At 46.5% G+C, this 12,717-nt stretch overlaps 1 protein-coding gene across 4 annotated transcripts in view; it reads right to left on the reverse strand.

Moving 5' to 3' along the window:
* Positions 1-12,717, reverse strand: part of LOC146657144 (histone-lysine N-methyltransferase EHMT1-like) — a 69,556-nt gene that overhangs the window by 18,917 nt on the left and 37,922 nt on the right. For all 4 annotated transcript variants that reach the window (XM_085424992.1, XM_085424995.1, XM_085424994.1 and 1 more), the window contains exons 15-19: positions 6,921-7,075; positions 6,040-6,207; positions 5,749-5,893; positions 5,503-5,580; positions 5,093-5,208 (exon numbers count right to left, since the gene is read on the reverse strand). In XM_085424992.1, coding sequence (XP_085281118.1) covers positions 5,093-5,208; positions 5,503-5,580; positions 5,749-5,893; positions 6,040-6,207; positions 6,921-7,075 — 662 coding nt within the window. The remainder of the gene's footprint in view (positions 1-5,092; positions 5,209-5,502; positions 5,581-5,748; positions 5,894-6,039; positions 6,208-6,920; positions 7,076-12,717) is intronic.

Here is a 12,717-nt window from a genome sequence, read left to right on the forward strand (position 1 = left end):
GCCAAGTAGCAATACTTTCACCCAGGGAAGTAGCAATACTTTCCGAAAGCGAAGTAGCAACACTTTGCTAATAAAGGTACCCCTAGCTTCACCATCAGGTAGCGATACCCTTCGACGCTAGCGGTTTTACACATTAGGTAGCAATACCTGTAGAAAAGTAGCAACACTTTTCAACCCACGTTAGCGAGGAATAGCAATATTCTCCGCACTCAGTGTCAGTCTCGCTAACGTGCGCAACCCTCTAGCTAACCATGGCTACAACGGCCAACGAAGTTGCAAAACTTTGTCCTTGCGGCAAGAAGATTTCTGCCTGGGATACACACCCCGTGTGTGCGGCATGCCTGGGCTTATCTCACGCTCAGGCTGCCCTGACACCTGCACACGACTGTATCCACTGCGCGGCTTTCCCACGCAAACTACTCCGCCGCAGGCTAGCTCGCCAGGCTAACCTGTCGGGCGGCGACCCTTTGCTGTGTGAGGCTGCTGCGGCGCAAGGAGAAACTGAGATGCCCGATGATTTGGCCGCAACGCCAGGGCCGAGCTGGGCAGAGGCAGACCCTCAGCCCATCGCGACCGCTTTCCCGTGGCTGGAGGCACACGGAGATCGTGTGTTTTTCCGCGATGCTGGAGTCACCTGGGGAGGAGATGCTAACGAGGACGGAGATGAGTCGGCTGACTCGGAGCTCCTGCTGTCTGACGACGGCGAGGAGGAAGATTCCACCTCCTTGGCTAGCATCAGCTGGGCTGCAAAGCCCTCGGCTACTGGCGAGGTTGAAAAACCGACACCGCCGTCCCCCCTGGATCTCGACATGCAGGACATGTGCAAGCGCGCAGCCGCTAGGCTCAACATCCCGTGGCCCGCCATACAAACAGAGGTTGTAAAGTCTCGTTTTGACGGTAAGAAATTGCAGAAGGCGAAAAAGACGGGGAAGCATGTGTTGCCTGTTTTCCCTGAGCTACTCGATGAGATAGCGGTGACGTGGAAAGCAAAACCTTGCAGCGAGAAACACCCCATCGTGGGGAGCTCCCTGCTGGATTGTGAGGGGATGGAGTCTATCGGCCTCCGCCGGATGCCACAAGTGGAGCCGTTGGTGGCGAGCCATCTTCACCCGAAGACGTCTCTGTCCTCATCGGCCCCATCTCTCCCCTCCAAAACAGACCGCTTCCAGTCTAGCCTTACAGATAAGTGCTACAAGGCAGCGGCTCTGTCAGTAAGAGCCCACAATGCCTCTTCTATGCTAATGGCTTACCAAGCTGAGCTAGAAGAGGACATGACAGCTAACACAGATACCACAGTGTGGGAAGAAATCTGCGTTATAACTGACCACATCCTCCGCCTCCACAAGGTAGCCATACAGGCTACTGGGAGAGCCATGGGCCTCATGGTTCTTCAGGAGCGAGCACGCTGGCTCGGGCTCACCAACCTGACGACTAAGGAAAAAGAGGAACTCCTCGACACCCCTGTCGTCCCTCACGGTCTCTTCGGTGCGGCTGTTACATCCATGCAGAAGAGATGTGAGGAGAAAAAGAGAGATGATGAGGCTCTGAAACTCTGCCTGCCGAGGAGGGCCCAGCACGCCACCCCAGCAGCGCCGCGCCAGTCATTCGCGCAGGCAGCGTCTCGCCCGGTCCCCGCTTTCAGGATTCCCAAAGTGCCTAAGACGCAAGCAGCCCCCCAGGCTGCCGGGGCCCCTAAGAACTCGGAAGCAGTCTCCCCAGGCCAGACCTCAAGCGGCCCCTCCTCCTCCCCCCGCTGCCGCGATCGTGAGGAGGAAGAAGCGGCCGGCCTGACAGCCTCTCCTCTAGGCGGGAGCGAACCCAGTTTCCCCCCTTCATGGGCCACCCTCCCGCCTCCCAGCTCCATTCCAGAGCAAGTTCAACGGGACATGTTCCACACAGAGTGCTTGACTCGGGCCGGCGTTCCTGTCACCGGACCCGCCAGAGGGAAAGAGAGCCAAAGTTCGCAGTGTTGTTTCACGAGCACTTCTCTCATGCATTCTGTATTAAAAAAGCCCCGACACGCGCATCCAGGCAGTTTGCCGAGGGCGCTGTCGAGTGTTGCAAAACACATGAGAAAATCAAACATGCTGAAAAACGGAGCACCGTCTGCCATAACGCAGCCCGTGGAGACTCGCGTTTCCACGGCTGTGATGATACAGATGAGCCCGTCAACTCGCTCGCCTGTGACAGAGGTGACGGGACGCCGAAATAGCGTATGTTTCGCGCTGCGACCACAAGGGGGCGCCAAAACGCCATATTCGGTGAAGTGGCCAGTGAGCGCTCTGTCTCTCCACATGAAGAGCTGGGCCACCTGCACTCAGTCAGCATGGGTGCTGAGGCCATTGAAAAAGGGCTACAGGTTGCAATTCAGTGTCGCTCCACCACAATTCAAAGACATTGTTTACTCTCGTGCTCCGGGCGAGTCTGCCAGTTTTCTCTTGGAGGAAATTTCCACCTTGAGAGACAAAGGAGCTATAAGAATTGTCCCTCCCGAGGAAATGCACAGCAGATTTTATTCAGGGTATTTCCTTGTGCCAAAGAAAGGGGGGAGGGGGATGAGAGCCATTCTGGATCTCCGTGCCCTGAACCGGCATTTGAGGACATACAAGTTCAGGATGTTGACGCACGCCTCGCTGCTACGGTTTGTACGAGCGGGCGACTGGTTCACATCAATCGACCTGAGGGATGCTTATTTCCACATCCCCATATATCCCCCACACCGAAAGTATCTGAGATTTGCTTTCCAGGGGATGGCATACGAGTTTGTAGTCCTGCCTTTTGGTCTCTCACTGAGCCCAAGGGTGTTTGTGAAATGCACCGAGGCAGCTCAGGAAAAAGGGCATTTGGGTGGCCACGTACATCGACGATTGGCTGGTGACAGCCCCAACCCGCCAGGGAGCGACTTGTCACACAAATGCTCTCATACAGGGGTCCCCCAAGTTACACACGCTGGCACACAGACTGATAGTCTGGAGAAGTGTTCACCTGCTGTCACTGAGAGCAACTCACGTGCCGGGGATCTTGAACTTTGGAGCAGATCTTCTCTCCAGGGGCAACCCGCTGTATGGGGACTGGAAGCTTCACCCGGAGGTGGTGAAGCAGATCTGGCTGCAATTCGGTCTGGCGACTGTGGACGTTTATGCATCCAGGGAGAATGCTCAGTGTCCCCTGTTTTACTCGCTGAACGATCAGAGAGCTCCACTCGGGGTGGATGCTCTAGCTCGCGAGCGGCCGAGAACCCTCCTCTATGCTTTTCCCCCAGTGGCCCTCATTTCTCCAACTCTGGCCAGAGTGAGGGAGAGAAGTCACTATATGATCCTGATAGCCCCGCACTGGCCAGGGAAACACTGGCTGGCGGAGATTTTTCAGCAGCTGTGCGGCCCACCTTGGCTGTTACCACTACGCAGAGACCTCCTGTCTCAGGCACGGGGGGAAATATTCCACCCCCACCCAGAGAGGCTGGCTCTGTGGGCTTGGCCCGTGAGTGGTTTAACCTGAACACGGTGGGGCTCCCTCATAGTGTTAACGACACTATTCAGTGTTCTAGAGCATCGTCTACTCGGACGCTATATGAGCATAAGTGGCGTGTGTTTGAAAGCTGGTGCTTAGAATCACAGGCCATCCCTTTTCAGTGCTCTGTGGCTGTGATTCTGTCATTTCTTCAGGCCCTGATTGATAAGGGTAAAGCCTTCTCCACCATCAAGGTGTATTTGGCAGCAATTTCAGCCTGCCATATTGGTTTTGAGGTTAAGACTGTTGGCCAGCATCCCTTAATATGCCGTTTCATGAAGGGTGCACGGCGTAAATTGCCTACGTCTAGGCCATTGGCTCCATCGTGGGACCTTCCCACAGTATTGGCTGCGCTCTCCTGTTGCCCATTCGAACCCCTGGAACAGGTTGAGTTGAAATTTCTGTCCTTGAAGACGGCTCTTTTAATTGCTTTAGCTTCTGCTAAACGTGTGGGAGAGATACACGCTCTCTCAGTGCATCAGTCATGCATTCAGTTCTCCTCGGATAATACGAGGGTCTGTATGCGGCTCAACCCTGCCTTTGTCCCGAAGGTTGTCGGCACATGTTCCCCTATAGAACTGCCGGCCTTTTGCCCACCGCCTTTCTCCTCAGTGGCTGCATACCTTGTGTCCAGTCCGTGCTCTGCGCATTTACATGGACCGAACCCAGAGTGTCAGACAAAGTGACCAGCTGTTTGTGTCCTGGGCTAAACCACATATGGGAAAGCCTGTGTCTAAACAGCCCCTCTCCCATTGGATAGTAGGGGCAATTGCCTTGGCCTATACTAGCAGGGGCCTTCAGCCCCCTGCTGGCTTACGTGCGCATTCCACTAGAGGTCTGGCGACCTCATGGGCTCTCTTTAGGGGAGTTTCTATTCAGGAGGTGTGTGCAGCTGCATGCTGGACCTCACCTCATACATTTGCTAGGTTTTACAGGTTAGATGTGACAGCACCTAACCTAGCACATTCAGTTCTCAGTGCAGGTTCTTCCCGGGTGGGGGCCTCTCCCCTGTGAAGTGCTGTTGGGGACAGTTATCTTCTTAACAGGCATGTCTGGCAATCCGGGAGTCAGTATTTCTCCCATAGTGAGACACGAAACGAATGCTATGAAAGAGAACTTAAGGTTATGTATATAACCCCGGTTCTCTGAGTAGCATGAGTGAGTGTCTCACCAGACCGCCCTCCTTGCTATGGAAGCGAGGAAGAGGTGGGCTTGTTTTGAATGACATCTGACGCTATGTCAGCCTATTATATAGGGAGGCACTGGCCCCTCCTGACATGGGCGTCACCTAGCCAGCCTGTAAGGGCTGGCGTAATGGTATTTGAGCTTCTGATGAGGTCACGCAGGAGGCGTTCCCCATAGTGAGACACTCACTCATGCTACTCAGAGAACCGGGGTTATATACATAACCTTAAGTTCTCGATTCCCAATGCTATTCAGGACCCATTGACAGAATTTATCATTGAGCATCTTTGCAAAAACTCATCCATGTGATCAAAGCGGATCCTTTAAGCTGATCTTTGTTATGAGGCTCACTTTCTTCACAGCTTTAAAAGTAGATTACCAAACAGCAGCACTTTACCTTAGTCCATTCTGGACCACACGGTTCCTGCAGGTCCTCCAGCAGGAACATGCATGGTTACATTCAAACAGCACCGGGGGCTCCCGCTGGCAGAAGTCCATTGGTAGTCGACCCTCCTGCAATCACATACACCATGAGATAAATAGTCATTGGGAATAAAAACAGATTCTCTTCAGAGCATCTGTTGGTAATTTTAGTCAACAGAACGTGAAGAAACATTACATTGAAGAGATAAACAAAATATAAGTGGGCCAGGCCGTACTGTAATGTAAAACCAGTTTAGACCCCAGCAGTGAAGGGGGCAAATGTAAGCTTTATTAAACAAGTCGTTAAGAACACATTCTTATTTAAAATGAGGAAATGTGGGTGTCACGTGAAATCATTTCAGTAGGTACACAGGTTCTACTTACACTGTCATACCAACAACGCAAGCTGAGCTGGCCACATATGCAGGTGCTAGATGAGCAGTCATCTGTGCAGGTGCAGTGCTGAGTGACACAATCAGTGAGCCGTTAGAAGCTGGCCATGTACCTATTCTCTTACAATGCTAGTCATTTTCTGCATAATGACTGCAAACTTCTTCAGAGCACTAGTGCCTTCTCTGGACTGCTGCAATAAATGTGTAATTTACACCTTACCTGTCATCACTCACTTACCTGTAAGTGAGTGATATCTTTGTCTATGTTCAGCGGGGAGGTGACACAGCTGTCTGGTATATATTTAAAGTTTTCAGGCAATGGCTCACTGTCCACAGCATTAACACAGGTGATAGGCACTGCCTCATACCCCCGAGAAATGTCCCTAACAGACAGAAAAGGAAAACAAAAACAAAACAAAGAAACAAAAAAAGTCTACAAGTTTTTAGTTTTCCTTTTTGAGGAATGGCAGATTTTGAGAAAGCAGAAATTCATCAGCCAACAAAAGAACAGGACAAAGTGCAGCACTACCTGCTGAGCACTCTCTCTCCACGGCCTTCCCTTCCTCTCCTGGCATCAGTCAGCTTCTTGTTGGTATTAAGGGCTGTCCACACTTTGGAACCGGAAGCACAGCAGTCCAGAGCTGTTTCTCCATCCCTGTTCCTTTGACTGACATCAGCTCCACGAGACAGAAACAACCTGCGCGTGGAAAATGTTTAAGTTAAGACTTATGGTCATCTAAAAAAAACAGAGTGAAGGTGACAAGCACTGAGATAGACTGGTATGCACTGTCGCTGCTCAATTTGAGCAGTCAAAATCGTTTCTAAATCTCATTTACCTAATTACACACACAGCTATAGAGCATTTTTATCTGTGCCTAAGCACTTTCTAACATTCGCCCACACACTTGATGGACATATGCAACTCTGTACCTTGAGCAAGGACACAAGGACACGTGCACTGGAGGAGCCAGGTATCAAACCATCTGATTAATATCAGTTTGCCTCAGAAATTAACGGCTTCATTTGGTTTTATCAGTTGAGCGCTGATTTCCCAGAATGCAAACCCACGTACTATTTGTTCTAGAACTCTTGCATATTAATACACTTTCAGGAGAAGCAGACTGCATTTTATAGATAAGGCTTTCTACAGCTGCAGAGAAAACATTTGAACACTGTGTATAAGGAACAAAATGTTTAAATAATCTGTTTGTGGTTGAAACCAGGAAGCAAACAAATACAAGAAATGCAGTGACTAAATAGCTGAATAGCTGTATTTGTTTGTTTCCAATAATACTCTCTTCTCTCATTACAGACATAAACCCCAAAAAAAAAAGTTTCCTCAAAATCAGCATCATCATCTGATGTGAAGAAACTGAGTGACCTCTGTGACCTCTCAGACTTCACACTCACAATATGCACTCCAGGTGGTTCTCTCTGGCAGCGACATGAAGTGGTGTATCACCATGAACATTCACAGCATTTAGGTCGCATCGAGCCTCTAGCAGAGCCTGGGCAATGTCATCGCAGCCTGATAGAGCGGCCCAGTGTAGGCAGACATTCTCTTCCTAAAATGACAGTGACAGGTGTAAGATGTAAGCATCAGACATGACATACCTCTACCCTCGGCAACAGTGCTCTAAAACATCTCGACAAGCACTCGCAAAGACTTTACTGAAGTCGCCATTTGCGCTGACTAATCCCCAGGGGTAGCAGAAAGAAAGGCTTCCAGCAAGACATGCAAGTGAAAAAGAAGCTACTATTTTGAGTATGTGAATTTCTGAACTGTGACCTCAGGAGGAAAACACTTTTTTGGATACAGAGTTCCATCAAGGCATGTCACTGTGTCTTAGTTCTAATAATAATAATAATAATAATAATAATAATAATAATAATAATAGGTCTCCAAGTAACGCCCACAACTGATAAAAGTCTGTTAGACGTAGCTGATATCCTTAATTTTTTTTTTTTAATCTGGAAGACACAACTAGCTAAGCCCACCAAGCTGCTTCAAACCCTCTGTTTGTATGAGGCAAAACAGAAAAACGGTGGCTTGAAGAAAGAGGGGCTAAAACCAGACCCACTTTAAGATAAAGAATCTCAAAAAGGTATTCCAGAAGATACCAAAAATAAAAATATGAAGTAAGAAACAAACATTTAATCTCCACTTTTTGTGGTGACCAGACACTTTTATTAGAAATCAACAAGCTTCTTGCACAGTCTCGGTTAATGCTTTTTTTAAAGGAAGAATTTGTAGAGGTCAATACAATATGTCAAAAAATGTCTTTGTTTTCAAAAAATATCCAAGTCCTAACTTAACTGTGAACTGCCCAGATTTTTTTTTTGTAAACAGGTCTGGTCAGGACTTTTTGTACCAGATTCTTTCCCCCTTTTTTCAATGTGTAAGCATTCAGCACAATAGCATACTAAAAAGAAAAAGAGTTCTAATGGGGGGGGGGGGCACAAAGAAAGGCCAGTATTTCCACGATGTCATATGTCACTATGACGATGTCATTGCTCTTGGGGACTTTAACAAAGCCAATCTGAGCCATGAGCTATGGAACGCCAGGACTGCCATAATGAATTAATTAAATACACCATTAAATAATTAATTAAATGTGGCAATAATTAATTAAAATTGGAATTAATTAATTAAATAAATAGTTATGACACATGTAATTAATTAATTATTGACACATTTAATTAATTATTTATGTATTTCACATTTTAATTAATTATTGACACATTTAATTAATTAATTATTGACACATTTAATTAATTATTTATGTATTTCACATTTTAATTAATTATTGACACATTTAATTAATTATTGACACATTTAATTAATTATTTAATGATATATTTATTTATTTCATTTTGGCAGTCCTGGCCCCTGGCTCTCATCATGAAATAATTTTATCTGTCAGCCTCACCCATCAAACTCAGGGGGCGGGGTTAACGCTGATCGAGTCAAAACCATTGCTTTGGCCTGGTGGCCATTGTTTCTAGCACACAACAACCGGCATGTGGAAGCTAACAGAACTGAGCTTTGAAAAACCCTGTTTGTGTGTTACCAAATACCGTTTTAATATTTTTTTAGCCGAGAATGTAGTGGTTTAATCTTCATGTGTCTGGTCGGTTTGTCAAGATACAGCCTCTTTGCAAAAGTGTTTCGATGATTTCGGAGATGTCTGCCCAGTCTCACGGCAAAGCGTGGGATAGACCCGCTCGCCTCGCAAGCAATCCCACTGACAAAGCGCAGGCCCCGGTACACAGCTGTAGTAACCCCCGCTGACTTCTTTTACTGAGGTTATATTTATCGGTGTTTTATTTCCTGATGTTCTTATGTGTCCTACGTGTTTCAGTCGCCAATTCTGAATTATAACTAACATTAAAAACATGTTTAAGGAGGAGAGAGAGCAAATAAATCTGTTTAACATCTGATCTTTGGGTTTTTGTTCAGTAATCAGCGTGACCTGTGTATAAACACATAAAAGAGATAACGTTGGTGTTTCCGTCATGTAGTAACTGCTGGCTTTAACTGTACAAAGGTTGTTCGACACTATGAAACACATACAGACTTCATGATGTTCGGCTAATATTTTTATTGTGAATATTAATCATGCTGACCTCGCTCTGTACACCACGCAGCGAGGTCAGCATATCCACGATATCCTCAGCTCCATGAGTTAACACAAAGTTTCCCAGCTGACTATCTAACTGCCAACTATTCCAGAGACGTGAAAATATACAGCATAAAGAAAAGTGTAAGAGACTCAGCAGCAGATTAGAATAACAGTTATACATTTAATAAATCACCAAATGAATCCAAGAAACGAGCAAACCTGTTCCGACAATTTGAATTTGTATTCCCTCAGCTGCAGACTCGCTGCTGTTTAAATGTTTGAAAAGGAAGATTAGATATAAAAAACGTCAAACATAGACTCAGTCTGCCTTCACATTTGATATGAGGCCAGCACGTATAGTGGCCTCAGCAGGCTATTACTGAAATACACGTGCTATATCATAAACTATGATATAAATAGGGAGGTCCTATTAACATGTTTAGTTTTAAAGGACACCTTCCTGCCTTTAGTCTCCTTCATGAGCATTATTAGTTTTCTTCTAACATCCAGAAGTCTGCACGATGTGTTTCATAGTTTGTAACAAGCCTTTGACAGGTAAACATAACATGACCGAAAAAGCCAAAAAAAAAAGAGAGAGAGAGAGAGAGAGAGAGAGTGTTGACATAAGAAGAGAAAATGCTCTCAATTATGGAGACAGACAAATGGTTCATTTATGTTTGATGTGTGTTTATTCCTCCCTAAATATCGTCGCTGAGGTTTGCCATGCACGTCAGATTTTCCTGCGCATTTTTATACGTCTGCCAACAGAGAGAGAAAAAAAAAAATCACATTCTAACAGACAGCTGGTGCTTAGAATACAGTTGAATAACTATTAAAAAACAGATGATATTTAGATGATAGTTCAGTCTAACACATGTGCCAGTGAACCATTAAACGTCTGTGAAACTATGCAGTTATGAAACGTAACTTTAACCTCAGCCAAACCGATTTGCTCAGTTGTAAATAAAACAGCGAAGTAAACGTGACCCGACAGACAGAACCTGAGTGAATGAAGTCCAGCGTTTAACCACTGAGAGCTAAAACTCAGCTGAGGTTTCAAAGCTGTGTGCCGGTGATTGGACATCAGCCGCTGATGAAGCTGCTTCGCCTATAAAGTGCTCTGTAAGGAAACAAGCTCCAGCAGCTCTGCGCTCGGGGAAAACACTATATTTACTTATCTTGTGCAGAAAAATGCGCTGACATTGCTTTATATCGAGCACCGGCTGCCCAGTTAAACTGTGACTATCACCAGGTAACGTAGGCGTGTTTCTTGAATTAGCAGCAGGTGTTAAACAGCTGACAGATGAGGAGGAGGATGCATGCAGGTAAACTGAGGGTCTGTTAAGCTGATCGCTGGTTTCGTGAGAAAAATGTCAGCTCGTTCTTTATGTTACAGAAGCACAGAGACACAAGACCAGGCGGAAAGAGACGATCGTTCGGTGAAAATGAGAATCTGCGAATGCAACATGTGGAACACGGAGAGTGGAATATGTAAACAAACCGGTTAACGTACCCCCTCGGTGCACTCTGCATGCTAATTGTTAGCAGAGCTAGTGAAATCTCTGAAAACATCTGAGCACTTTTGCAAACATGTTCTATGTTGACAACCTGACCAGACATACGTTGCGACATTCGCGGCTAAAACACTGTTAAAAGTGTAGCTGGTGACAGAAAAACGGGGTATTTTAAAACTACACCACCACCATTGCTGCCTGTGATTTGATCTGCATTCTGGGATACCTGGCTGCCCCAAGTCTACACAAGCAATCGATTTTCTAGGATCGACCTGTTTTGACTTACTTTGCACGGCAACCAATCAAATGTTAGAGAAGCTGCATGGGCAGCGTTAACCCCGCCCCCTGAGTTTGATGGGTGAGGCTGACAGATAAAATTATTTCATGATGAGAGCCAGGCGCCAGGACTGCCAAAATGAAATAAATAAATATATCATTAAATAATTAATTAAATGTGTCAATAATTAATTAAAATGTGAAATACATAAATAATTAATTAAATGTGTCAATAATTAATTAATTAAATGTGTCAATAATTAATTAAAATGTGAAATACATAAATAATTAATTAAATGTGTCAATAATTAATTAATTACATGTGTCATAACTATTTATTTAATTAATTAATTCCAATTTTAATTAATTATTGCCACATTTAATTAATTATTTAATGGTGTATTTAATTAATTCATTATGGCAGTCCTGGCGTTCCATAATGAGCTTCCCAAATACAAGCAGTATATTAAATGCCCGACCAGAGAGGAGAGGACATTAGACCACTGTTACAGCACGATCAGCGGGGCCTATCGCGCGGTGCCCCGCGCTTCACTCGGACTTTCTGACCACGTCATGATCCACCTAATCCCCGCGTACAGACAGAGGCTGAAGCTCTCCAAACCTGTCGTGAGGACTAAAAAACTGTGGAGCAACGAGGCTGTGGAGGAGCTTCGCACGTGTTTGGAGTCTACAGACTGGGACACAATGAAGGCTGCTTCTAACAGCTTGGACGAGTTTACGGACACTGTCACCTCCTATATCCACTTCTGTGAGGACAGCATTGTGCCATCACGCACCAGGGTGAGTTATAACAATGACAAACCCTGGTTTACTCCTAAACTCAAAAAGCTGTGGCTGGAAAAGAGAAAGGCGTTCAGAAGCGGAGACAGGGACTGCTACAGAGAGGCCAAGTACAGGTTCACTAAAGAAGTGGACATTGCTAAACATCAGCACTCTGAGAAGATGCAGCAGCAGATCTCAGAGAATGACTCGGCCTCTGTGTGGAAAGGTTTTAGGAATATCACAAACTACAAGCCTAAAACCCCCCCACTCCACTGATGACTTGCTCTTAGCCAACACCCTTAACGACTTCTACTGCCGTTTTGACGAGCCATCAGGCAGCCTTCACACCTCCAACGGCCCCAACAATAGAGGCACTTTGGACACTAATTCCCCCACCTCTCCCCCCTCCATAGAGCCATCACCACCTTCAAACTGTTCACCTACAACACCCCCCTCCTCACCCCACACAAAAGAGGATTTCACACCACCTCCTCCCACCACAACTCTTCATATTCATGAAGCAGATGTGAGGAAGCAGTTTAAGAACCTGAATGCTCGGAAAGCTCCCGGCCCAGACGGCGTGTCTCCTGCCACCCTCAGACATTGTGCAAACGAGCTGGCCCCAGTGTTTTCTGGCATTTTCAACTCCTCACTGCAGGCATGTCATGTGCCTGCCTGCTTCAAGTCCTCCACCATAATCCCTGTCCCCAAGAAACCTAGGATCACTGGACTAAATGACTACAGACCCGTGGCTCTGACATCTGTGGTCATGAAGTCTTTTGAGCGCCTAGTTCTCTCCCATCTCAGGACCCTCACGGCCCCCCTCCTGGACCCCCTGCAGTTTGCATATAGAGCCAACAGGTCTGTAGACGACGCCATCAACATGGCCCTACACTTCATCCTGCAGCATCTGGACTCCCCAGGAACCTACGCCAGGATCCTGTTTGTGGACTTCAGCTCTGCCTTCAACACCATCCTTCCAGACCATCTCCGAGACAAGCTTTCCCAGAT

Source organism: Rhamphochromis longiceps, linkage group LG12 (assembly GCF_057381845.1).
Source record: "Rhamphochromis longiceps isolate RC_006_pf linkage group LG12, R_longiceps_female_GT1.1, whole genome shotgun sequence".
Classification (NCBI taxonomy): Eukaryota; Metazoa; Chordata; class Actinopteri; order Cichliformes; family Cichlidae; genus Rhamphochromis; species Rhamphochromis longiceps.